This window comes from Osmerus eperlanus, chromosome 2, assembly GCF_963692335.1.
Source record: "Osmerus eperlanus chromosome 2, fOsmEpe2.1, whole genome shotgun sequence".
Taxonomy (NCBI): domain Eukaryota; kingdom Metazoa; phylum Chordata; class Actinopteri; order Osmeriformes; family Osmeridae; genus Osmerus; species Osmerus eperlanus.
The window spans coordinates 1,042,047-1,065,906 of NC_085019.1; the positions used below are offsets into that span (position 1 = coordinate 1,042,047).

The 23,860-nt window shown below is 52.3% G+C and overlaps 1 protein-coding gene across 1 annotated transcript; it reads right to left on the reverse strand.

Annotated features, from left to right (window-relative positions):
- Positions 1-142: 142 nt before the first annotated feature.
- On the reverse strand, positions 143-22,927 carry LOC134034040 (meiosis inhibitor protein 1-like). Its single transcript, XM_062478369.1, has 33 exons — positions 22,729-22,927; positions 22,279-22,443; positions 21,966-22,089; positions 21,747-21,797; positions 21,075-21,148; positions 19,447-19,552; positions 17,346-17,570; positions 17,075-17,205; positions 16,859-16,973; positions 16,252-16,368; positions 15,441-15,540; positions 14,433-14,567; positions 14,236-14,350; positions 13,775-13,866; positions 13,517-13,694; positions 13,264-13,375; positions 12,944-13,004; positions 12,453-12,535; positions 12,032-12,209; positions 11,674-11,827; positions 10,982-11,203; positions 10,731-10,796; positions 10,485-10,647; positions 9,508-9,615; positions 8,789-8,899; positions 8,529-8,713; positions 6,167-6,251; positions 4,970-5,151; positions 4,095-4,176; positions 3,095-3,201; positions 2,880-3,011; positions 728-849; positions 143-393 (listed from the first exon to the last, which is right to left on the reverse strand). The coding sequence occupies exons 2-33, from the start codon at positions 22,420-22,422 to the stop codon at positions 321-323; spliced, it is 3,933 nt and encodes a 1,310-aa protein (XP_062334353.1). The 5' UTR covers positions 22,423-22,443; positions 22,729-22,927; the 3' UTR covers positions 143-320.
- Between the last annotated feature and the right edge of the window lie 933 nt (positions 22,928-23,860).

Consider the following 23,860-nt stretch of genomic DNA (forward strand, 5'->3'; position numbering starts at 1 on the left):
ACGGTAAATCACTCCACTACAACCTCGAGTCCACCGGCGTAACGTACCGTGGTATGGTAACATATAAGACTATTAAAAAAAACACGTTATGAAAAAAAAATACTTTATATATAAATATCTTTCTAAAAATAAGTTTTAATGATTTATTCATTCATTTGAGGGAAAATACGTTGCTGTGCTAGACTACTTGTACAATATAATTTGTCTTCTATGGCAAGTCTTCAGAAAAGGCTAGATTTCTTGAGAACAATATCAAGACAAATAAATGGAACACATTGCAATCAATAAATGATTTGATTCCATCCAAACTGTACGCCAGTTCATCCTCTTGCAGTAGAAGTGTTCATCCTCACAGTGAAAGCAGACAGAGCGGTGGAAAGCTCTTCAATTTGCCTGTGCTGCAGGGTTAAAGATTCTGGATATGAGACAGCTTCTATAGAGGCTGTGTGTGTGTGTGTGTGTGTAAAACCGTTTACAGCTCAGAAAGACGACAGAGAGATGTGAGGCAAAGTAAATATGATTTTCTGAGGGATGAACAGATTGACTCAGATTAGATCCAAGATCTGTAATCAGTAAAGACTGATAAGTGGTGCTCGCACTTCTTATATCACTTCAGTGATCTTGATACCTCTCTCTCATTCACCATTGATCCCTCTCTCGCTCCCTCTCTCTCACACTACCTTGCTCTCTCTGTGTGTGTGTGTGTGTGTGTGTGTGTGAAGGATACAGAAGGCTGGTGGCCAGCAGATGGAGGGGAGTGGGGGGCAGTGGGGGCAGGGACTCCATGAGAGCGTCAGCCCGGCGTCTCTGCTCCTCAGACAGTGAGGGGTGGAGGACACTGCTCTGGAGCTGGGGAGGAGAGGAGGAGGAGAGGAAGAGGGGGAAGAGGAGAGGAAGAGGGGGAAGAGGAGAGGAAGAGGGGGAAGAGGAGAGGAAGAGGGGGAAGAGGAGAGGAAGAGGAGAGGAAGAAGAGGAGAGGAAGAGGGGGAAGAGAGGAAGAGGGGGAAGAGAGGAAGAGGAGAGGAAGAGGGGGAAGAGAGGAAGAGGAGAGGAGGGGGAAGAGAGGGGGAGGAGAGGAAGAGGAGAGGAAGGGGAGAGAAGGAGGAAGAGGAGAGGAGAGGAGGAGGAGAGGACGAGGAGAGGAAGAGGGGGAAGAGAGGAAGAGGGGGAAGAGAGGAAGAGAGGAAGAGGAGAGGAGGAGGAAGAGGGGGAAGAGAGGGGGAGGAGAGGAAGAGGAGAGGAAGGGGAGAGAAGGAGGAAGAGGAGAGGAAGAGGAGAGGGGGAGAGGAAGAGGAGAGGAAGAGGAGAGGAAGAGGAGAGGAAGAGGAGAGGAGGAAGAGGGGGAGAGGAAGAGGAAGACCAATTGAGTAGTAAGAGAGAACGGTGTAGGGTTAAACAAGAGAGAGAGACAGAGAGAGAGGGGACGACAGAGAGAGAGAGAGAGAGAGAGAGAGAGAGAGAGAGAGAGAGAGAGAGAGAGAGAACGACAGAGAGATGACAGACAGGAGCCTGGTGGTGATAGAATCTGTGAGAGGTTTAAATAAGAACAATCTCCCATGAGATCATCTTTGATCCAACAACCCCTGGTCTCTCACACATCTAGTCTCTCTCTCTCCCTCTCTCTTTAACATACACAGCTCTGTCTGTGAGGCACAAAGGAAACGCAGCAAACAGCAGAAGATGGTGAGGAGGGAGAGAAAACGTCCCAGAACACAGTCACTTCCTGTCACTCTGAAGACAGGCAGTGAGAGGGACTTACATTTACATTACATCATATAGCAGACGCTCTTATCCAGAGCAACTTACAGTAAGTACAGGGACATTCCCCCCAGAGCAAGTAGGGTGAAGTGCCTTGCCCAAGGACACAACGTCATTTTGCAAGGCCGGGAATCGAACTGGCAACCTTCAGATTACTAGCCCGACTCCCTCACCGCTCAGCCACCTGACCTAATGAAGCACTGCATCCTGTCTGGACACACTGTGGAAGATACTCTGCATGTGTACTGTATGTGTGTACCTGTGTGAGCAGCAGAGTGTGTGTGTGTGTGTGTGTACCTGTGTGAGCAGCAGAGTGTGTGTGTGTGTACCTGTGTGAGCAGCAGTGTGTGTGTGTGTACCTGTGTGAGCAGCAGAGTGTGTGTGTGTGTGTGTGTACCTGTGTGAGCAGCAGAGTGTGTGTGTGTGTGTGTACCTGTGTGAGCAGCAGAGTGTGTGTGTGTGTACCTGTGTGAGCAGCAGAGTGTGTGTGTGTGTACCTGTGTGAGCAGCAGAGTGTGTGTGTGTGTGTACCTGTGTGAGCAGCAGAGTGTGTGTGTGTGTGTGTACCTGTGTGAGCAGCAGAGTGTGTGTGTGTGTGTGTACCTGTGTGAGCAGCAGAGTGTGTGTGTGTGTGTGTACCTGTGTGAGCAGCAGAGTGTGTGTGTGTGTGTACCTGTGTGAGCAGCAGAGTGTGTGTGTGTGTACCTGTGTGAGCAGCAGAGTGTGTGTGTGTGTGTGTACCTGTGTGAGCAGCAGAGTGTGTGTGTGTGTACCTGTGTGAGCAGCAGAGTGTGTGTGTGTGTACCTGTGTGAGCAGCAGAGTGTGTGTGTGTGTGTGTACCTGTGTGAGCAGCAGTGTGTGTGTGTGTACCTGTGTGAGCAGCAGAGTGTGTGTGTGTGTACCTGTGTGAGCAGCAGAGTGTGTGTGTGTGTACCTGTGTGAGCAGCAGAGTGTGTGTGTGTGTACCTGTGTGAGCAGCAGAGTGTGTGTGTGTACCTGTGTGAGCAGCAGAGTGTGTGTGTGTGTACCTGTGTGAGCAGCAGAGTGTGTGTGTGTGTACCTGTGTGAGCAGCAGAGTGTGTGTGTGTACCTGTGTGAGCAGCAGAGTGTGTGTGTGTACCTGTGTGAGCAGCAGAGAGAGGGCCTGTGTGCTTTGCTCTCCCAGCTCCTCCAGACCTCTCGTCTCCACGGCGTCCAGCACCTTCCTCAGGTCTGACTCCCACATCACCACACTGCTGCCTGCTGCCACCAGCTGCACACACACACACACACACCTGCTCAGCCTGGTAACATTGGTGTGTATGTGGTATGTGTGTGTGTGTGTGTGTGTGTTACCAGGCTTAGCAGGGTGAGACTGGCAGGGTGTAGCAGGCAGGTTTCTCCAGAGTGGAGGAGAGAGTGGAGGAGGAGACGACACCAGGGCTGACACACCACATGCTGGGCTAGAGACAGGGGGAGACAGGGGGAGGGAGGGGGAGACAGGTGGAGGGAGGGGGAGACAGGGGGAGGGAGGGGGAGACAGGGGGAGACAGGGGGAGGGGGGGGAGAGGAGGAGGGGTAGAGAGGGGGAGACAGGGGGAGGGAGACAGGGGGAGGGGGGGGAGAGGAGGAGGGGTAGAGAGGGGGAGACAGGGGGAGGGGTAGACAGGGGGAGGGGGGGGGAGACAGGGGGAGGGGGGGGGAGGGAGACAGGGGGAGGGGGGGAGAGGAGGAGGGGTAGAGAGGGGGAGACAGGGGGAGGGGTAGACAGGGGGAGGGGGGGGGAGACAGGGGGAGACAGGGGGAGACAGGGGGAGGGGGGAGAGACAGGGGGAGACAGGGGGAGGGAGGGGGAGACAGGGGGAGGGAGGGGGAGACAGGGGGAGACAGGGGGAGGGAGGGGGAGACAGGGGGGGAGACAGGGGGAGGGAGGGGGAGGGAGACAGGGGGAGGGGGGGGAGAGGAGGAGGGGTAGAGAGGGGGAGACAGGGGGAGGGGTAGACAGGGGGAGGGGGGGAGAGGGGGAGGGGTGGAGGGGGAGACAGGGGGAGGGGGAGACAGGGGGAGGGGAGAGGGGGAGACAGGGTGAGGGGGAGACAGGGGGAGACAGGTGGAGGGGAGAGGGGGAGACAGGGTGAGGGGGAGACAGGGGGAGGGGGAGGAGGGGAGAGGGGGAGACAGGGGGAGGGGTAGAGAGGGGGAGGGGTAGAGAGGGGGAGGGGGGGAGAGGGAAAGGAGAAATTGAAAGAGTGAATTAAACTGACAGAGAATCATATCAGACAGTCTGAGATCATCGCTGCTTCTTTCTCTCACCTCTATAGATAAGTGTACATCACTCACAGACAGAGTTAGGTACCTGTGAGAGGACTCTTCCTCTGCAGGTAGGCCAGTAGAGAACCCAGACAGCTCACAGACACCCTGAGCACCAGATGCTGCTTCTGGGGGGGGGGTGGGGTAGAGAGAGAAGAGGGTAGAGAGAGGGAGGGCAGAGGGAGGAGGGGTTGACAGAGATGGGGGGGGATTCAGTTATATAAGGAAACAAAAGTGAGTGTGTGTTTGATGGAGGAAGAGAGAGGGGAAGCCAAGACAGACGAACTTACTTAGGCCGACATGAGTGAGAAATAGTGAGAATATACAGTATATGCACATAACCATATAGTCAAAAGTGGGAGTGATGACAGGAACAGTGTGAGGAGATAAAGGGAGGGAGATAAAAATAGAGAGATGAGAGAGAAGGCACACTGATCTGGAGAGGTAGAGAGAGGAGAGAGGAGGTTAATAATGTATTGTCCTCCCCTGACAGGCCACACTGAGCAGACACCAGAAATAGTCTGCTGTGCCAGACAGCTGTAGAGAAGAGGACCAGAGAGAGAGAAGATTAGGAGAAGACAGGAGAGAGAGAGGGAAAAGGGAATGACATGGACAAGTCAGTGGAGGATGGAGAGGAGATAGGGAAGAGGAGGCTTATAGCCCTGTGTGCTGCAGATCTCTGGACACATTAGAACATCTCTCTCTCTCTCCCTCCTCCCCTGCCTCCTCCTCTCTTCTCTATAGCTACAGATCTCTGAACCCAGTAGAGCAGGGGTATGTATGCGCATGTGTGTGTGTGTGCGCATGAGCATCTGCACTTGTGTCTCTCTCCCCCATAGTCTTGTGTGTGTCTGCGCATACATGAATACATATGCATGTGTGACGGATGCTTGTCTGTATGACTGTGTGTGTGTAGAGTACCTGCAGCAGCAGGCTGTAGAGAGCGGTGGCCAGGCGCAGGGCCCCAGAGGAGCCCAGGGGGTCGAGACAGCTGTCAGCGCCCCCTACAGGCCTGGAGCCAGACCCAGGGACCACAGCCACACACAGCAGCTCTGAAGACACATCCACATCCAGTACCGCCTGCATCAGCTTCAGAGAGCTGGCTGGGGGAGAGGAGGAGGGATGAGAGGAGGGATGAGAGGAGAAGGGATGAGAGGAGGGATGAGAGGAGGGATGAGAAAAGGGATGAGAGGAGGGATGAGAGGAGGGATGAGAGGAGGAGGGATGAGAGGAGAAGGGATGAGAGGAGGGATGAGAGGAGGGATGAGAGGAGGGATGAGAGGAGGAGGGATGAGAGGAGAAGGGATGAGAGGAGGGATGAGAGGAGGAGGGATGAGAGGAGGGATGAGAGGAGGGATGAGAGAAGGGATGAGAGGAGGGATGAGGAGAAGGGATGAGAGGAGGGATGAGGAGGGATGAGAGGAGGGATGAGAGAAGGGATGAGAGGAGGGATGAGAGGAGGGATGAGAGGAGGGATGAGAGGAGAAGGGATGAGAGGAGGGATGAGAGGAGGGATGAGAGGAGGGATGAGAGGAGGAGGGATGAGAGGAGGGATGAGAGAAGGGATGAGAGAAGGGATGAGAGGAGGGATGAGAGAAGGGATGAGAGGAGGGATGAGACTGGAGAAGACAGGAGGGTAGAGTAGAAGGGTCACACGAAGGTGAGATCAGAGAAAGAGAGAAGGATGGACAGACTGTAAAGAGGTAGGACTGGTTAAACACAGAGAGCTGGAGGTCAGTAGCTAAACTCTTCAGCCACACTCACTGACACACTGCAGCTCTCAGAGGGAGCAGATAGTCAAAGATGTGTGAGTGGGTGTGTGTGTGTCTCCATAAAGATAGAAGAGCTGTAAGAGGAGAGGAAAAAGAAAGGGTGAGAGGGAGATAAATGAAGTGACAGTTTGAGAGAAGAGAGAGCCAGATTGGAGAGACAGAGAGAGACAGACAGAGAGAGGAGAGCTCCTATCTCAGCTCCTGCACCAGTTAAAACACTGCTCACATGGCAGTGAAGCAATATAACACACAATACAGATATCTAGTTATAAATGATCCAGTGGTTAGTTAAGATAGTTAGCCAGTGGAGGTTTAACAAGTTAGTCAGTGGTAGTTGTGTAGTTACCCAGCAGCAGAGTGTGAGTGTGGGTCTTCCTGCAGAGCAGAGTCTGAACCATGCTCTCCAGGTTCAGACTGATTTTCTTGTGGACCTGAACAACCCAATAACAACACAATAACACAACAACACTGCCATACACCATAACCTAATACAGTAAAAAGCAATACCACACAACGCAACACCTTCACCACAGCAACGGCACAGAACACAAAACACTCTAAGGATGCACCGAAATTTCAGCCAAAAAAATATTGTGTCACAAAAATGGCCTTGCGGCACAGAGCCATTTTGTATGAGTCATGTCTGAGGGGAAGCAGAGATCTATATAAGAGCCCGTGTCTGAGAAGTCTCTGTTCTGTGTTACAGTCAGTAGGAGAACATGCCAGGTTCTGTGGGTTGTTCTCCGTTCTCTTCTTGTGTCCGCTGGGTGCCTCCCTCACGGGTGCAGCTCTATGTGGAAGTGAATTATGGGAAGGAGATGCGCTTCAGATCTGCTTCATTATCTCCCAGGCTGGCGTAAATACAAACCCAGATCAGAGGAGCTGCAAGAGCTGCAGGATCTGGAAGAGCTGTGTGTGAGAGGATCTGGAAGAGCTGTGTGTGAAAGGATCTAGAAGAGCTGTGTGTGAGAGGATCTAGAAGAGCTGTGTGTGAAGATCTGGAAGAGCTGTGTGTGAGACGATCTGGAAGAGCTGTGTGTGAAAGGATCTGGAAGAGCTGTGTGTGAAAGGATCTGGCAGAGCTGTGTGTGAAAGGATCTGGAAGAGCTGTGTGTGAAAGGATCTGGAAGAGCTGTGTGTGAAAGGATCTGGAAGAGCTGTGTGTGAAAGGATCTGGAAGAGCTGTGTGTGAAAGGATCTGGAAGAGCTGTGTGTGAAAGGATCTGGGAGAGCTGTGTGTGAAAGGATCTGGAAGAGCTGTGTGTGAAAGGATCTGGGAGAGCTGTGTGTGAGAGGATCTGGAAGAGCTGTGTGTGAGAGGATCTGGAAGAGCTGTGTGTGAAAGGATCTAGAAGAGCTGTGTGTGAAAGGATCTGGAAGAGCTGTGTGTGAAAGGATCTAGAAGAGCTGTGTGTGAGAGGATCTAGAAGAGCTGTGTGTGAAGATCTGGAAGAGCTGTGTGTGAAAGGATCTAGAAGAGCTGTGTGTGAGAGGATCTAGAAGAGCTGTGTGTGAAGATCTGGAAGAGCTGTGTGTGAGACGATCTGGAAGAGCTGTGTGTGAGAGGATCTGGAAGAGCTGTGTGTGAAAGGATCTAGAAGAGCTGTGTGTGAAAGGATCTGGAAGAGCTGTGTGTGAAAGGATCTAGAAGAGCTGTGTGTGAGAGGATCTAGAAGAGCTGTGTGTGAAGATCTGGAAGAGCTGTGTGTGAGAGGATCTAGAAGAGCTGTGTGTGAGAGGATCTAGAAGAGCTGTGTGTGAAAGGATCTGGAAGAGCTGTGTGTGAAAGGATCTAGAAGAGCTGTGTGTGGGAGGATCTAGAAGAGCTGTGTGTGAAGATCTGGAAGAGCTGTGTGTGAAAGGATCTAGAAGAGCTGTGTGTGAGAGGATCTAGAAGAGCTGTGTGTGAAGATCTGGAAGAGCTGTGTGTGAGACGATCTGGAAGAGCTGTGTGTGAGAGGATCTAGAAGAGCTGTGTGTGAGAGGATCTGGAAGAGCTGTGTGTGAAAGGATCTGGAAGAGCTGTGTGTGAGAGGAGCTGGAAGAGCTGTGTGTGAGACGATCTGGAAGAGCTGTGTGTGAGAGGATCTGGAAGAGCTGTGTGTGAGATGATCTGGAAGAGCTGTGTGTGAGAGGATCTGGGTTGTGGAGACTTGGCCCTGAGTGAGTTTGTAAATGAGGGTTTTAGCTGAGACCCTAGACACTGGAGGGATCTGCCAGTATCCATGACGATATGGCTTTCTTGTGCTGCAGCCTGGAACACTCCTGTGTGTGTGTGTGTGTGTGTGCGTGCAGTCTGTTTAAGCAGTGTGTGTGTGTAGCGTGCAGTCTGTGTGTGTGTGTAGCACGTGTGTGGTCCTCAGATGTCATCAGAGGGCGTACCTGGCTGGAGTGTGTGTGTGTGTTGCTGTACCTGGCTGGAGTGTGTGTGTGTGTTGCTGTACCTGGCTGGAGTGTGTGTTGCTGTACCTGGCTGGAGTGTGTGTGTGTGTGTTGCTGTACCTGGCTGGAGTGTGTGTGTGTGTGTGTTACTGTACCTGGCTGGAGTGTGTGTGTGTGTGTGTTGCTGTACCTGGCTGGAGTGTGTGTGTGTGTGTTGCTGTACCTGGCTGGAGTGTGTGTGTGTGTGTTGCTGTACCTGGCTGGAGTGTGTGTGTGTGTGTGTGTTGCTGTACCTGGCTGGAGTGTGTGTGTGTGTGTTGCTGTACCTGGCTGGAGTGTGTGTGTTGCAGGGTGACCAGGGAGGACAGGAGCAGACGAGCGCAACACAGCAGGGCACAGGACGGAGAGAGGGAGGGAGAGAGGGAGGGAGAGAGGGAGGGAGAGAGGGAGGAGGAGAGGATAGCTTGTAGTTGATTCATTAGTCCAGTATTGCTCAGCAACATGGACACAGCTGGGGAGAGGAGGACAGACAATGTCAGTATATACTCAAGAGAACAATCAGTGTGTGTGTGTGCGTGTGTGTCACCTCCATCACCACAGTGAGCTGGAGCCAGGCTGAGACAGCAGTGCAGGAAGGTGAAGGCCGGCAGCAGAGACTCTGTGTTGGTGGGCTGCAACTTCCCTGCCAAGTTACTGACTGCACACACACACACACACACACACAAACACACACACACAAGGACATGAGAAAGACCAAGAGAGTGAAAGAGGAAGAAAGTGAAACAGAAAAGAGAGGAACATGACATTGGCGATCATCAAGCGAGAACAGAGAGTATCTCTGGAGCTTAATACTCCCATCCTGCACCAGGCAGGGTGGTGGTGGGGCAGGGTGGGGCAGGGTGGTGGTGGGGCAGGGTGGTGGTGGGGCAGGGTGGTGGTGGGGCAGGGTGGGGCAGGGTGGTGGTGGGGCAGGGTGGTGGTGGGGCAGGGTGGGGCAGGGTGGTGGTGGGGCAGGGTGGTGGTGGGGCAGGGTGGTGGTGGGGCAGGGTGGTGGTGGGGCAGGGTGGTGCTGGACTGGCTGGGGCAGGATTGTGGTGGGGGGGGGATTCACTTCGGTTAGATTCACGTTTATCTACAACAAGAGCTTCTTCGACTGCAGCGAGGTAGAGAACTGTGACTGACCTGAAAAGTAAGGAAGTGCAGCACAGACACTGACTGAGGATCAGTGTGTTTGACCCCTAGGACGAGCCTGTGACCTCTGACCCTGTGACCTCTGACCCTGTGACCTCTGACCTCTGACCTGACCGTGGTAAAGCAGCTTGAAGTGGGTTCCGTCCGTATCACTGTCAGCCGGACCCCGTCTGGTCTGGGTCACACACAACAACCTCAGTACCAGGGAGAGAGAGTCCACACCTGGAGGAGAGAGAGGGGAGACACAGCAGGGAGGGAGGGAGAGAGACAGGGAGGGAGGGAGGGAGGAGAGGGAGGAGAGAGAGCAGGGAGGGAGGGAGAGGAGAGAGACAGCAGGGAGGAGAGGGAGGAGAGGGAGGAGAGAGCAGGGAGGAGAGGGAGGAGGCAGGGAGGGAGGAGGCAGGGAGGGAGGAGGCAGGGAGGGAGGGAGAGGGAGGAGAGAGCAGGGAGGGAGAGAGGAGGCAGGGAGGGAGATAGAGACAGCAGGGAGGAGAGGAGAGAGATAGCAGGGAGGAGAGGAGAGAGACAGCAGGGAGGAGAGGAGAGAGACAGCAGGGAGAGGGAGGAGAGATAGAGCAGGGAGAGGGAGGAGAGAGAGAGCAGGGAGGAGAGGGAGAGGGAGAGCAGGCAGGGAGGGAGATAGAGACAGCAGGGAGGGAGAGGAGAGAGACAGCAGGGAGGAGAGGAGAGAGAGAGCAGGGAGAGGAGAGAGACAGCAGGGAGAGGGAGGAGAGAGAGAGCAGGGAGAGGGAGGAGAGAGAGAGAGCAGGGAAGAGAGGGAGAGCAGGCAGGGAGGGAGGGAGATTTACATAAAAGCAGAAGTATGTAAAAGAAAATGTAGTGGGAATATGAAGAGAAGGCAGGCAGACAGGATGAACCCGTTGAGAGAGGATTAAAGCAGACCCTCATCTACATGTTCTCCTCTCCTCCATCACCCCCAGGAATACTTCTCTAAAGGGGAGCTAATATAAAGTATATATGAATGCTAATTCCTCATATGGTGTAGGCAAGGAGGAGCAGAGAAGAGGAGAAGAGAGGACAGGAGAGGAGGACAGGGTAGAGGAGAAAGTGGATGTGTGTGTGTGTCTCACCCTGGCCTGGCCCCTCCAGGGTGAGCCTCTGCAGCACCTGGAGCAGGGTGGGAGTGATGAGCGCAGCCAGGCTGGCATCACAGCTTCCCCTGCCCTGCATGAACACCCCCAGCAGGGCCAAGGCCCTCTCTGCCAGGGGCCCCTCCCTGGTACACACCAGGCCCTGTTACACAGACAGCAGGATGGAACTGGAACAGTATCGTGTGTGGAATACACTGGAGGTGAGGTAGGTGAGCAGGGTCTTACCAGCATGGTCAGGATGACTGAGGGGTTCTTCTCCATCAGAGCCAGCAGGACAGCGCTCTCCTGGTCCTGGTCAACAGTTAGGGTCGATCACGTTTTAATCAGGTCAAATCCGTACGTGAGTTTCAGTCTGAAAAATGCTTGTCTTTCAACGTTTTACAAAAACACGTTTCTTATCACCCTTAAAGGGGAAAGCATGAGAGACCGTGAACACCCTCCACATTCTAGACAGCCTGATATGACAGCTCCCAGACGCTCCCAGACGCTCCCAGACGCACCCTGACTCCGCTCTGCTCTGGAGCCAGGTCTGGCTCTCTGGTCTGGTAGCTCAGCCACAGCTCCAGGACCTGGGCTCCAAAGCCCTGGGCCAGCTCAGGGTAGCGGTACAGGAAGTGGAGGAGGGCGGCGTGGTGGATGTAGAGGGAGGAGAGGCTGGGACTGGAGGACAGGGTCTTACTGATGCTGTTCAGAGGAGCCTGGAGGGCGGAGGAGATGGGGGAGAGGGGGGGAGGGATAGACACAAACAGAGAGTGGGAGAGGAAGAGGGGGAGGATGAGTGGTAGTGACAGAGACAGTTTATGAATTTATCTGATTTCATACAACATATTCCTTTTGTTGTATGAAATCCTCCTGGAGGATTCACCCTCCTGTCAGAGAGAGCGAGAGAACAAGCAAGCGAGGGAGTCAGGTGGCTGAGCGGATAGAGCATCGGGCTAGTAATCTGAAGGTCGCCAGTTCGATTCCCGGCCGGTGCACATGACGTTGTGTCCTTGGGCAAGGCACTTCACCCTGCTTGCCTCGGGGGAATGTCCCTGTACTCACTGTAAGTCGCTCTGGATAAGAGCGTCTGCTAAAATGACTAAATGTAAGCGAAAGAGAGAGCGAGTGAGGGGGAGGAGAGAGAGAGGGGGAGAGAGAGACACTGTGTGTGTGTGAGCAGCGTTACCCAGGAGAGAGGGGGGCTCCGGTCCTGAGTGGCAGCCAGCAGGTAGAGGGCAGCTCTGAGCACCCAGGTGGGCAGGGGCGGGCCGTGCCCTGGGTGCTGTACTGAACACAGCAGCCCACACACACTGGAGAACACTGTGGAGTCAGGAAGCAGCCTGGTACACACACACACAGAGGTACACACACAGAGAGGTACACAGAGATGTACACACACACACAGAGGTACACACACACACAAACACAGCCTGTATTTATAGGCCTGAGAGGGATTGTGTGTGTGTTTATGTATCTCAGAGTGTGTGAAGCTGTCTCCATGCTGCAGCAGCAGGCGGCTCTGGGTCCTGTGTGAGTGTGTGTACCTGTCTCCGTGCTGCAGGGCCAGCTGCAGCATCAGGAGCAGGCAGTGCTGGATGGCCCTGGGGCCAGCAGAGTGTGTGTGGGGCCCCTGGGCCTCGGCCAGCAGAGAGGGCCAGTCTGACACACGCACACACAGAGCAGGCAGCACGCACCCCAACACACTCTCCACCTCCTCCTGGTCTGGGAGAACACACACAGGGGGTGAGTCAGTACCTGTGTGTGGTGTCTGGGTGAGTCGGTACCTGTGTGTGGTGTCTGGGTGAGTCGGTACCTGTGTGTGGTGTCTGGGTGAGTCGGTACCTGTGTGTGGTGTCTGGGTGAGTCGGTACCTGTGTGTGGTGTCTGGGTGAGTCGGTACCTGTGTGTGTGGTGTCTGGGTGAGTCGGTACCTGTGTGTGGTTTCTGGGTGAGTCAGTAATGTACCTTGCAGCGGGGAGATCTGGGACAGCAGACACACACTGAGCTTCTGAATAAACACACTGCACGACACATTCAGAGAAGAGTTCCTGAGAGAGAGAGAGAGAGAGAGAGAGAGATGGGGGGGAGAGAGAGAGAAAGTTAGAGAGAGGATAGAACACCATAATGAGCGTCATTTGACAGGGTGAGCTTGTAAAAGTGAAAGAGAACAGAACAGTGGTTGTGTTCTGAAGACAGCATTCTCACTTCAGGTAAGAGCTCTGGGGATTCTGTTTCATTCCAGCTCACACACCAAAAGAACTCCCACACACATACACACAGTCCCACACATACACACACATGCGTTTACCAGACACAGGGAGAGAGATGTACCAGCGAGACAGAAGCTTGACGGCCAGGAGGAGCCAGAAGTGACAGGAAAAGAATGGAGATCTCAGGCTTCACTGCTTTGTTAGGCTCTGTTAGTCTGTGTGTGTGTGTGTGTGTTCTTCTGTTACCTGCCTCCTACACAGAGGACAGCTTTGTTCTCCAGAGCCAGCCTGTAGAAACCAGACGAGGCTGGAGAGAGGAGGAGGAGGAAGAGGAGGAGGAAGAGGAGGGATATGGAGGAAAGAATGGGGAATAAATGGGAAGAGGAACAGGTGATGGGTGACAAGGTAAACAAGGTTCTTGCATTGTCCAGTGGTATCTCATGTAGTAATAACATTACCCTGTGACCTCTGACCCTAGTGAAACTTTCTAGAACCCTGACCCTAGTGAAACTTTCTAGAACCCTGACCCCTGACCCTAGTGAACCCTTGTAGAGCCCTGAGCTCACCCAGTTTGGCAGCGAAGCGGGGCATGAGCACGGGAAGCAGAGAGAACTGGGACAGCAGGATGGAGTAGAAGAACTGCAAAACCTGAGGACTGGAAGAACGCTCACACTGCCTCTACACACACACACACACACACACACACACACACACACACACACACACACACACACACACACACACACACACACTATGAGTCAACACAACATACTATGAGTATAAATGTACTTTGTGTGTGTGTGGAGTAGCAGCTCTCACAGTGACCGTGGGGATGCAGACAGAGTCACAGCTGTGCAGAAGACACACACACAGAGACTCGAGCGGGTCCTGACTCTGACCCTGACTCTGACCCTGACTCTGACCCTGACTCTGACCCGAGGGAGCGGTGAACACGTTCTCCTTCAGCCCGGGCTCTGACACACACTGCTCCGCAAGCCTGACACACACACAAACACACACTACTGTAAATGACACATAACGTACAGTAAGTTGAGATTCTTACTGTGTGCAGCCTACCTGCAGGCGGCCTGCAGGCAGACCAGGGCCTGAAGTAGAAAGCCCCCCGCCCCGGAGGCCTGGCTGTGGGCCTCACTGGCCTTCAGACTCCCCTGGAGACACAGAAGAGCAGAGAGAAGAACACTTACAGAACAGGAGGAGAGGGAGGAGGAGGAGAGGGAGGAGGAGAGGGGGAGGAGAAGAGAGGGAGGAGGAGAGGGAGGAGGAGGAGAGGGAGGAGGAGAGGGGGAGGAGAAGAGAGGGAGGAGGAGGAGAGGGAGGAGGAGAGAGAGAGGAGGAGAAAGGGAGGAGGAGAGAGGGAGAGGGAGGAGGAGAGAGGGATGATGAGAGGGAGAGGAGGAGAGGGAGGAGAGGGGGAGGAGAAGAGAGGAAGGAGGAGAGGGAGGAGAGAGGGAGGAGCAGAGAGGGAGGAGGAGAGGGAGGAGGAGAGAGGGAGAGGGAGGAGGAGGGAGGAGACTCACAGGGCCTGGGCGGTGAGAGGAGGAGGGTAGGGGCAGCTCAGCACACCTGGCTGTGATGACCTTCACCAGCCTCTCCACAGCCTGGTACTGCACTGGGCTGGACTGGTGCTGAAGCCTGGACACACAGAGAGGACTGAGATAGAAGGTAGGAGAAAGTGTGTGTGTGTGTCACTGTGTTTGTGCGTGTGTGTGTGTACCTGAGCAGGGCAGTGGCAGTGTGTGCTGCCTGAGTGGCCACCTGCAGACTGGAGGAGGCCACGCCCCCTAGCACCACCTCAGCCACTGCCAGGAACGCCGGGCCGCTGGGGAACAGACGCACTCCTACGGGCTGTCTGCACACACACACATCAACACACACACACGTCAACACACACACACATCAACACACGTCAACACTCCTACGGGCTGTCTGCACACACACACATCAACACTCCTACGGGCTGTCTGCACACACACACATCAACACTCCTACGGGCTGTCTGCACACACACACATCAACACACTCCTACGGGCTGTCTGCACACACACACATCAACACACACACACGTCAACACACACACACACACACATCAACACACACACACGTCAACACACACACACATCAACACACGTCAACACACACACACGTCAACACACACATCAACACACACACACATCAACACACGTCAACACACACACACGTCAACACACGTCAACACACACACACACATCAACACACACACACATCAACACACACACACGTCAACACACACACACGTCAACACACACACACATCAACACACACACACATCAACACACACACACGTCAACACACACACACGTCAACACACACACACGTCAACACACACACACATCAACACACACACACATCAACACACGTCAACACACACACACGTCAACACACGTCAACACACACACACGTCAACACACACACACACATCAACACACACACACATCAACACACACACACGTCAACACACACACACATCAACACACGTCAACACACACACACATCAACACATACATACACATAAACACACACATCAACACACACACCCACACACACACATCAACACACACCCACACAGGCGATGACTGACCTACATGCGGTTGGTACCTGCGTGTGTGTTTGTCTGTGTGCTGACGCTGCAACATGTGTGAGTACCTGTGTTTCCCCAACAACACCCCTACAAGCCAAACCTCACCTCTCCAGGACCTCACTGAGCAGCAGCAGGCCCTGGCTTTGCACCTCCAGGTTGGTCATCTTCAGAACCTGCTTCAGACTACACACCAGGGACTCAATACCTGACACACACACACACAGACACACACAGACAGAGGAAGGAGGAAGGGAGAGAGACAGATTGAATGAAGTGGAGCAGAAGGTGAGAGATGGTTTCGGGATGTGCTGGCGACAACCATTCCCTCTATCAGCAGACACTGTGTATGAGAGTGTGTGTGTGTGTGTATGAGAGTGTGTGAGGGTGTGTGTGTGAGGGTGTATATGAGAGTGTGTGTGTGTGTGTGTGTGTGTGTGTGTGTGTGTGTGTGTGTGTGAGAGTGTGTGTGTGTGTGTGTGAGTGTGTGTGTGTGAGAGTGTGTGTGTGAGGGTGTATATGAGAGTGTGTGTGTGTGTGTGTGTGTGTGTGTGTGAGAGTGTGTATGTGTGTGTGTGTATGAGAATGTGTGTGTGAGGGTGTATATGAGAGTGTGTGTGTGTGAGGGTGTATATGAGAGTGTGTGTGTGTGTGTGTGTGTGTGTGTGAGAGTGTGTGTGTGAGGGTGTATATGAGAGTGTGTGTGTGTGTGTGTGTGTGTGTGTGTGTGTGTGTGTGTGAGAGTGTGTGTGTGTGAGAGTGTGTGTGTGAGGGTGTATATGAGAGTGTGTGTGTGTGTGTGTATATGAGAGTGAGTGTGTGTGTGTATATGAGAGTGTGTGAGTGTGTGTGTGTGTGAGGGTGTATATGAGAGTGTGTGAGTGTATATGAGAGTGTGTGTGAGTGAGATGTGTCTCACCATAAACAGAGTGACACTGGGAGAAGAAGAGAGGATCTTCAGTCAGCATCAGCAGACTGCTGTGAACAGACCACAGCAGAACCTCACTGGTGGTACACAGACACTCAAACAGGAACTCTGGACCAGGGAGGAAGAGAGGAGAGGGGGAGGAGAGAGGGGGCAGGTAGAGGAGGGGAGAGGGGCAGGTGGAGGAGAGGGGGAGGAGAGAGGGGGCAGGTAGAGGAGGGGAGAGGGGCAGGTGGAGGAGAGGGGGAGGAGAGAGGGGGCAGGTAGAGGAGGGGAGAGGGGCAGGTGGAGGAGAGGGGGAGGAGAGAGGGGGCAGGTAGAGGAGGGGAGAGGGGCAGGTGGAGGAGAGGGGGAGGAGAGAGGGGGCAGGTAGAGGAGGCAAGAGGGGCAGGTGGAGGAGAGGAGAGGGGGAGGAGTGCACAGGTGGAGAGAGGAGAGGGGGAGGAGAGAGGGGGCAGGTAGAGGAGGGGAGAGGGGCATGAAAGGGAGGAAGGAGTAGAGATGGGGGATGAGAGGAGAGGGGGATGAAAGAACGGGATGAAAAGGAGTAGAGGAGCAGGGAGGACAAAGTAGGGAGTGTGTGTGTGTGTGTGTCGCCCACCAGGTACGTCAGCCAGGATGAAAGGGGAACAGTACTGAGTCGGGGAGTGAACCAGGATGGCCACCATGCATTGGGCACTGGCAACCTGCAACACCTCATCCCCACTCAGCAGCAGCTACACACACACACACACACACACACACACGTTGTGTACATTACTCAGCAGGTGATGTCATGACAGCCTCTGGTTAGGATCAGCTCTACTGCTGCTAACACCTTCTTCAGTATGAGAGGCAGAGAGAGCGGGGGGGTACTGGTCTCCTGGTCCTGGTCTTGGTCCTGGTCAGAATTGCTGTTCATCAGAAAGGAAACCACCTCTCCCAGCTTCAACAGCTGTAGCAGCAGACCTGGGACACACACACATCCAAACATATAGGTGCACACACACACACACACACACACAGATATACAGGTACAAACACTGATTAGCCATAAGTAAAACGTCAGTATCACAGGTCCATATAGAGCTGTGGGCGAGCCTTCTCACCCAGGCAGTTGATGGTGAGCTGGGGGCAGCAGGCCTGCTCCAGGGTCTGCAGGAGCAGCATACACAGACGCTCTCTCAGGGGGCCGGGGAGGGACTGGGCTCCGAAAGGAGCGCCCCCAGACCCCCCAGCAGTGCCGCACACACGCTGCCACACGTAGAACAGAGACGTCTTCAGTCCCTCGTCTGGGTAGAGCAGGGCCGAGCACAGACGCTCCAGGAGAGGACCTGGAGAGGGGGCGGGGGTGGGTGGAGAGAGGGAGAGGCAGAGGGGGGGGGGAGAGGCAGGGGGGGGCAGCAGAGGTAGGGAAGCACGGGAGCCAGGTGGAAGAGACAAGGAGGGAGGGATAAGGGAGAGAGACACATTGAAGAGAACAACCAGAGAAGGATCTGCAGCAACAACCAGACATGAAACGACTCCTCTCACCGCCTTGTCAGAACACACACACACACACAGTGTACAACACACAGGACCAGGACTACACTGTACACAGGCTTCCCTTTGGTCAGGGCGTGCTTGATTTTATAGCAAGGACAGAGTGAGCTCACACAGACAGACTGGGAGTGCCTGGGGAGGCCGAGGCTCAGTTGCTCTGTGGAGCGAATCTAACGAGGAGACGCCTCCAGACACGAGGGATTACACAGAAATCTGAGAGGAGATGGGAGGAGTGGTGAGAGAACAGGAGGAGAGAGGGAGGGAGGGAGAGACGGAAGGGAGAGGAGGGGGGAGAGGTGGGTAACACAAGGTTTTAGAGAGTGAGAAAGAGCTTGTCACAGAGAGAGAAGAGGGGTAGTAAAAAGGGGAGGGAGGAGTAAGGAGCGATCCTTAACTGGAGGGCAGACAACCCTAGCTGAGGCTGGGTAAGAAGCAGAAAGGGAGCAGAGAGAGGGTGGAGCCTGCTTGGTAACAGACCTCTGACTAGAGGGACACAGAGACATCTTCAATGTCTCTGTACTTATGTGCTGAGGTTTTTGTCTGTTCCCACACTGTACTCCTCTAGGAGCATTGTCTGGGTGTTGCCTTTTTTCCTCCTCTCTCCTCATGTTTACCTTGTCTTGTCCTGTCTACCCCCTTGTCATGTTTGTGTATTAGAAACTGCAAGTGGCAGCTCGGATCTAAGATGGATTCGAGAGACCGCAGATAGAGTGCGGCTAGTTTAGATCAACACTTGTATTATTGTTTGTTGATTTTATGTAAAGCACTTTGAGCTGCAATTCTTGTATGAAAAGTGCTATATAAATAAAGTCTTACTTACTTACTTACTTCAATGCTCTCCAACTCCTGCTGTGTGCATGCAGGTTTTAGAGACTGTTCTAGAACCCTCTCTCTCTCTCTTCACTGTCCCCTTCTATTTCACTCTCTGTCCCCACAGTCCGTAACCCCAGACCATTTCTCTTGTTCATTATTCTGTTGCTCTCGTTTCATTCTCCCTGAACCCTCTCTTAATCCCTTTCTCTGTCTCCTCCATTTACTCCCTCTCCTCCTCTCTCTAGTTCTCGCTGTCTCTCTCTCTCCCCCTCTCCCTCCTCTCCCTGTCCCCTGACAGGGGGCAGTGTGATAGTGACACCAGTGTGTATTGGGCCTCTGTCATTGTTTAGCTGTCGTTACTCTAAACACGCCAGTGCAGCCTTGGTGAGTGACCAGAGCCTGTAGGGAACACACCGACAATACTGGCAGCCCTCATGTACACACACACACACGCACACACAAACCCTCACACACACACACAAACCCTCACACGCACACACACACACACACACACACAAACCCTCACACACACACACACAAACCCTCACATGCACACACATTCACACAAACAGACACACTAAAACCTCTCAGATTATAGATTGTCCACATAAAACACAACAACACAAAACTGGTGAGACACACACAGACCTATTTATTTATTTATAGTTTCTAGGTGGATATAAGTAACTATACAGGTAATGGTTAAGGACAGTTTAATTTCCAGGTGAGGACACTGCTTAAAATAAACCCTCACACAAGATTAATGTCTTTCCTTGGAGACAAATCTAAGGAAGAAGGTCGGAAAGGACAGAGAGAGGGAGAGAGAGGGAGAGAGTGCTGTGTCTGGTGTCTCACCATGTTCTTGGGCCAGGCTGTGGGGCAAGTTGGGAACAGCATCCAGCAGCTTTCCCAGGAAGGTGAACGTGGGGAGGAAGCCTCTCACACTGGCCTGCTCACACAGCTGCAGGAGGAGGGAGGGTGAGGATGAGGAGAGGGAGGAGAGGGAGGGAGGGAGGGAGGGAGGGAGGGGAGGAAGGAGAGGAGAGGAGAGGAAGGAGAGGATGAGGAGAGGGAGGAGAGGATGAGGAGAGGGAGGAGGGAGGAGAGGGAGGGGAGGGGAGGGAGGGAGGGAGGGAGGAGAGGAAGGAGAGGAAGGAGAGGATGAGGAGAGGGAGGAGAGGGAGGGAGAGAGGGAGAGAGGGAGGGAGGGAGGGAGGGAGGGGAGGGGAGGAAGGAGAGGAGAGGAAGGAGAGGATGAGGAGAGGGAGGAGAGGATGAGGAGAGGGAGGAGGGAGGAGAGGGAGGGGAGGGGAGGGGAGGGGAGGGGAGGGGAGGGAGGGAGGGAGGGAGGGGAGGGGAGGAAGGAGAGGAAGGAGAGGATGAGGAGAGGGAGGAGAGGATGAGGAGAGGGAGGAGGGAGGAGAGGGAGGGGAGGGAGGGAGGGAGGAGAGGAAGGAGAGGAAGGAGAGGATGAGGAGAGGGAGGAGAGGGAGGAGAGGGAGGGAGGGAGGGAGGGAGGGAGGGGAGGAGAGGGAGGAGAGGAAGGAGAGGATGAGGAGAGGGAGGAGAGGGAGGAGGGAGGAGAGAGAGGGGCGGATAGGATAGGATAGGATAGGAGAGGAGAGGGAGGAGAGGAAGGAGAGGATGAGGAGAGGGAGGAGAGGATGAGGAAGGAGAGGGAGCAGAGGGAGGGAGGAGAGGGAGGGTGAGGAGAGGGATGGAGTGAAGTGGGGAGGGAGAAAGGAAGGGGGAGGTCGGACGGAAGGATGAGAGGAAGAGTGTGAGGGAAGGTGGAAAGGTGGAGGGAAAGAGAGAGAGAGACAGAGGGAGAGAGAGAGAGGGTAAGAAGAAGGGATGGAGGACATGCTTTAGAAGGGCTTAATGATGTGTTAGAGAGAAGTTGTGTTAGTGAAAGCTGTGAAAGAAGTGATATCAAAAGGAAAGAATGAAGGGGTGGAGGATGAGAGGTAGGTTGTGAGAGAGAAAGGAGGCTTCAAGACAAGAACAGATTGAAGACAAGGGAGAATATTTCAGGACACAATTCAGATGACTATAAACGTTCCAAGTGACAGAATCTTTCTAATCCGATATTCTGATGTTGTGGATCTCTTCCTTCAGACAGATAATTACCGAGCCCACGACTCCGCAACCACCTCCTCAATCCTCACCAGCAACAAAGAAAATATTCACACACACAACCACAACAGACATGCAGGCAGGTAGAAAGAAACATAGGCTTTCCCACTCCTCCAAGACGGCAGATCTATATGAATCAATTCAGGTCAAGTTGTCTGTATGTGTCTGAGAATGTGTCTCTGTTGGACTTATCTGAATGGATATCTTACCGGTATATGTCTTATCTTATATGTGCAAATAATGACAAAATACAATAGTTCCAGACAAAAACAGCCTGCACAAAGACTGTTTTGGAAAGGGTGATTCGGCTGGTTTGTGTGTGTGTGCCACACCTGTTGACGTCTCACCTGTGTGTGTATCTCAGTCAGGACGTAGCGTACATACTCCTCACTCTGCAACTCCAGGAGCAGCTGAACCAGCACTGAAACACACACACACACCACACACACACCCACACACCCACACCACACACACACCCACACATTTGGAAGACACTTTACCCAGATCGATGTACAAATAGTGCATTAATGAAGTACAGAATATCATGGATCAGAGGAGCAGAGTTCTAACAGTGTTGTGGTCAGAGAACCATCCACACACCCATCCAACACACACGCATATAAACACACCAAATGTTAATGTTGTATAATGTGTCATACCTCACTTGGCTCCATTTTATGAATTATCAAAATGTGCAATTCACATATCCACAAGCACACTAACATTAACGTGTTTCAAGTGCCTTGCCTGAGTAGGTTTTTATTCCAGTCACCCTAACCCTTTTGACCACCAGCCCTCTCTAAACACCCATTCTGTTTTCATGCTCATCAGCACATCCCTCTTAGGCCTGAATGCCCATGAATTCAACATTACCCTAACCAAAACAGTCCCATTCAATGTAACACAGTTCAATAGACAAAGAGAAATACTAAAAGTATGAACATTAGGCCACGGCTACAAGCTTTCAGTGTCAACATTTCAGTGTTCATTTCTCTCTCTACTTTCACACACTAATTCACCTTGAACAACCCGTTCCAGCGTGGCTGAGTTCTTGACAGTATGAAGCATTCCTATGGGGCAGGAGAACAGTTAGATAAAGACACTGTATAAGAACAACCGCGAGCCTTTAGCCTAATATGTACCTTTTATCTTTTCAGAAAATACTGAATCAAATGTGAGTATTTGATTGCAGCTGCGTAGCTGTGCGCCTGTGTGCATACATAGCCTCCCTCTCTCACCCAGTAGAGACGCCGTGAAGTGCAGACACACGCGGTGGTCTTGCTGTAGCAGGGCCCGTAGCGCTCCGGGGCTCAACTTCAGGACCCCGCTGATCCCAGATAGCGCCACAGACTTTCTTACGGACTACAGACGGCAACAACATCATAAGGGAATTTCGTAGATAATTTGTAGAAATGATAGAGCTATCTGTCATGTTTGACAGTAGGATAGGAGTAAAGATAATACATTTTTTTAATGGTTAACTAAATACTTGGCTTCTTAATCAGCAGTTAACTAAATTGTTAAGTAATGGTAAATAGTTAAATATCATACCGAAATATCACAACTCTCCATCATTTCAATTACGCAGGCGACGCAGAGGATCACTCCGCCCCGGTCGGGCGGGCCCAAGCGCCCTGACCATTTTGGATCGTGCCTGAAGTGAATTTTCTCATACACAACGTCCAGGCTCGTCATTTTTCAATTTACGCCGTTCACCTGTATAAACAACACTTCAGTTTAGCTGCTTAGTAAATGTGGCCACGTTATATGTAAGTTAACAACGACTGAACGACAGCTAGCGTAGTAGGCTACAGTCAGTGATAGCTAGCTAGTATTAGCTAAATTAGCTGACTAGCCAGACTTTCTGAGCCTAGCTTAATACAAACAAAACAATCCGGCTAATTTATCTACGTAGTGTCTTATATGTTATACAAATTACATACACGCACATTCAAATGAAAAGTCTAGATAAAAGACTTTCAGTAATCATTAAAAGTTCACCTCAAACTTTCCTGGTAGAAAACTAAGCCTGTCTTTCGGAGGCCTAGCACGTAGCAGTAAGCTTCAACCTGTCACGTCACTAGAGCTTAGATAAATCTACAAAGAACAGTGGTTAAATTATCTCTGTATGCTTCAAAAACGTCGTTTCACTGTGACAGAAAATTGTATTTGACTATATTGAAGCGAAATAAGCTTAACCTACATGTCTGTTACCTCATACATAATCTTCCATTACCGCCTCACTGGGAGATGGTCTCGTGCTGCATACATTCGGTGACCACGCGCATGCTGGGCTACGATGGCCCAGATCAATCAAAGCAAAGTATTTGTGACTGCCGAGTTATTTGTATTGGATTTGTTTTTATTTGTTCAAGAAGTTGGCATGTAGCCAGAATACACTATTTAGTGAAGGTCACAAATTGACAATCTCCATGACAACGTGAGCAAGGAACGGATGATTCGAGTGAGTGGGCGAGTATGATGTCAGATACACACACATGCACACACATGAAAGCACTCTCCTATACCAGACTTTTAAACATGCACACAAGCACTTCGTTTACATATTTTCCTGCCAAAGAAACACTTAACCGTTTTCAGAACTTCTTTACCCTGTGGCATTTTATCTGCGCCAGGGTTGGGGGCTGCAACACGTACTTCTTTTAAATGGTTATAATATATTATTTGTGTGTAAATAGGAGTATTTTGTGTGTAGCCGAAGCATATGTGTGACTTCACACACACAGAAGCCCCCGTGTTAGTGAGAGTTTTGGGTGAGTACAAATAAAACAAAGATTACTTTCCAATCCTAAACAAGTTAGGAAACCTCAAGCATTCATTGTTGCCAGAGTAGAGGTGTGAATATGATGACATTATCTTTTATAACCACTTCCTCTGACTAACGCCGTCCAGAATGCTCTCTTTGAAGTCTGTCTAACAGACCATGCTGTGGTCGTAGCTTCAAGCAGCTGCAACAAGTTTCAGTGCAGCGAGAGAAAAGACGGTTCTCGCGAATGATGTCACCACCTTCTCAGCAACATTCTTTGCAGGTGGAACTGCACTATATAGTCTACCCTTAGCGTCTAACTTAGCGATCTGTTGTGTGCATCTGATGTCACTGTCTGTCCTGTCA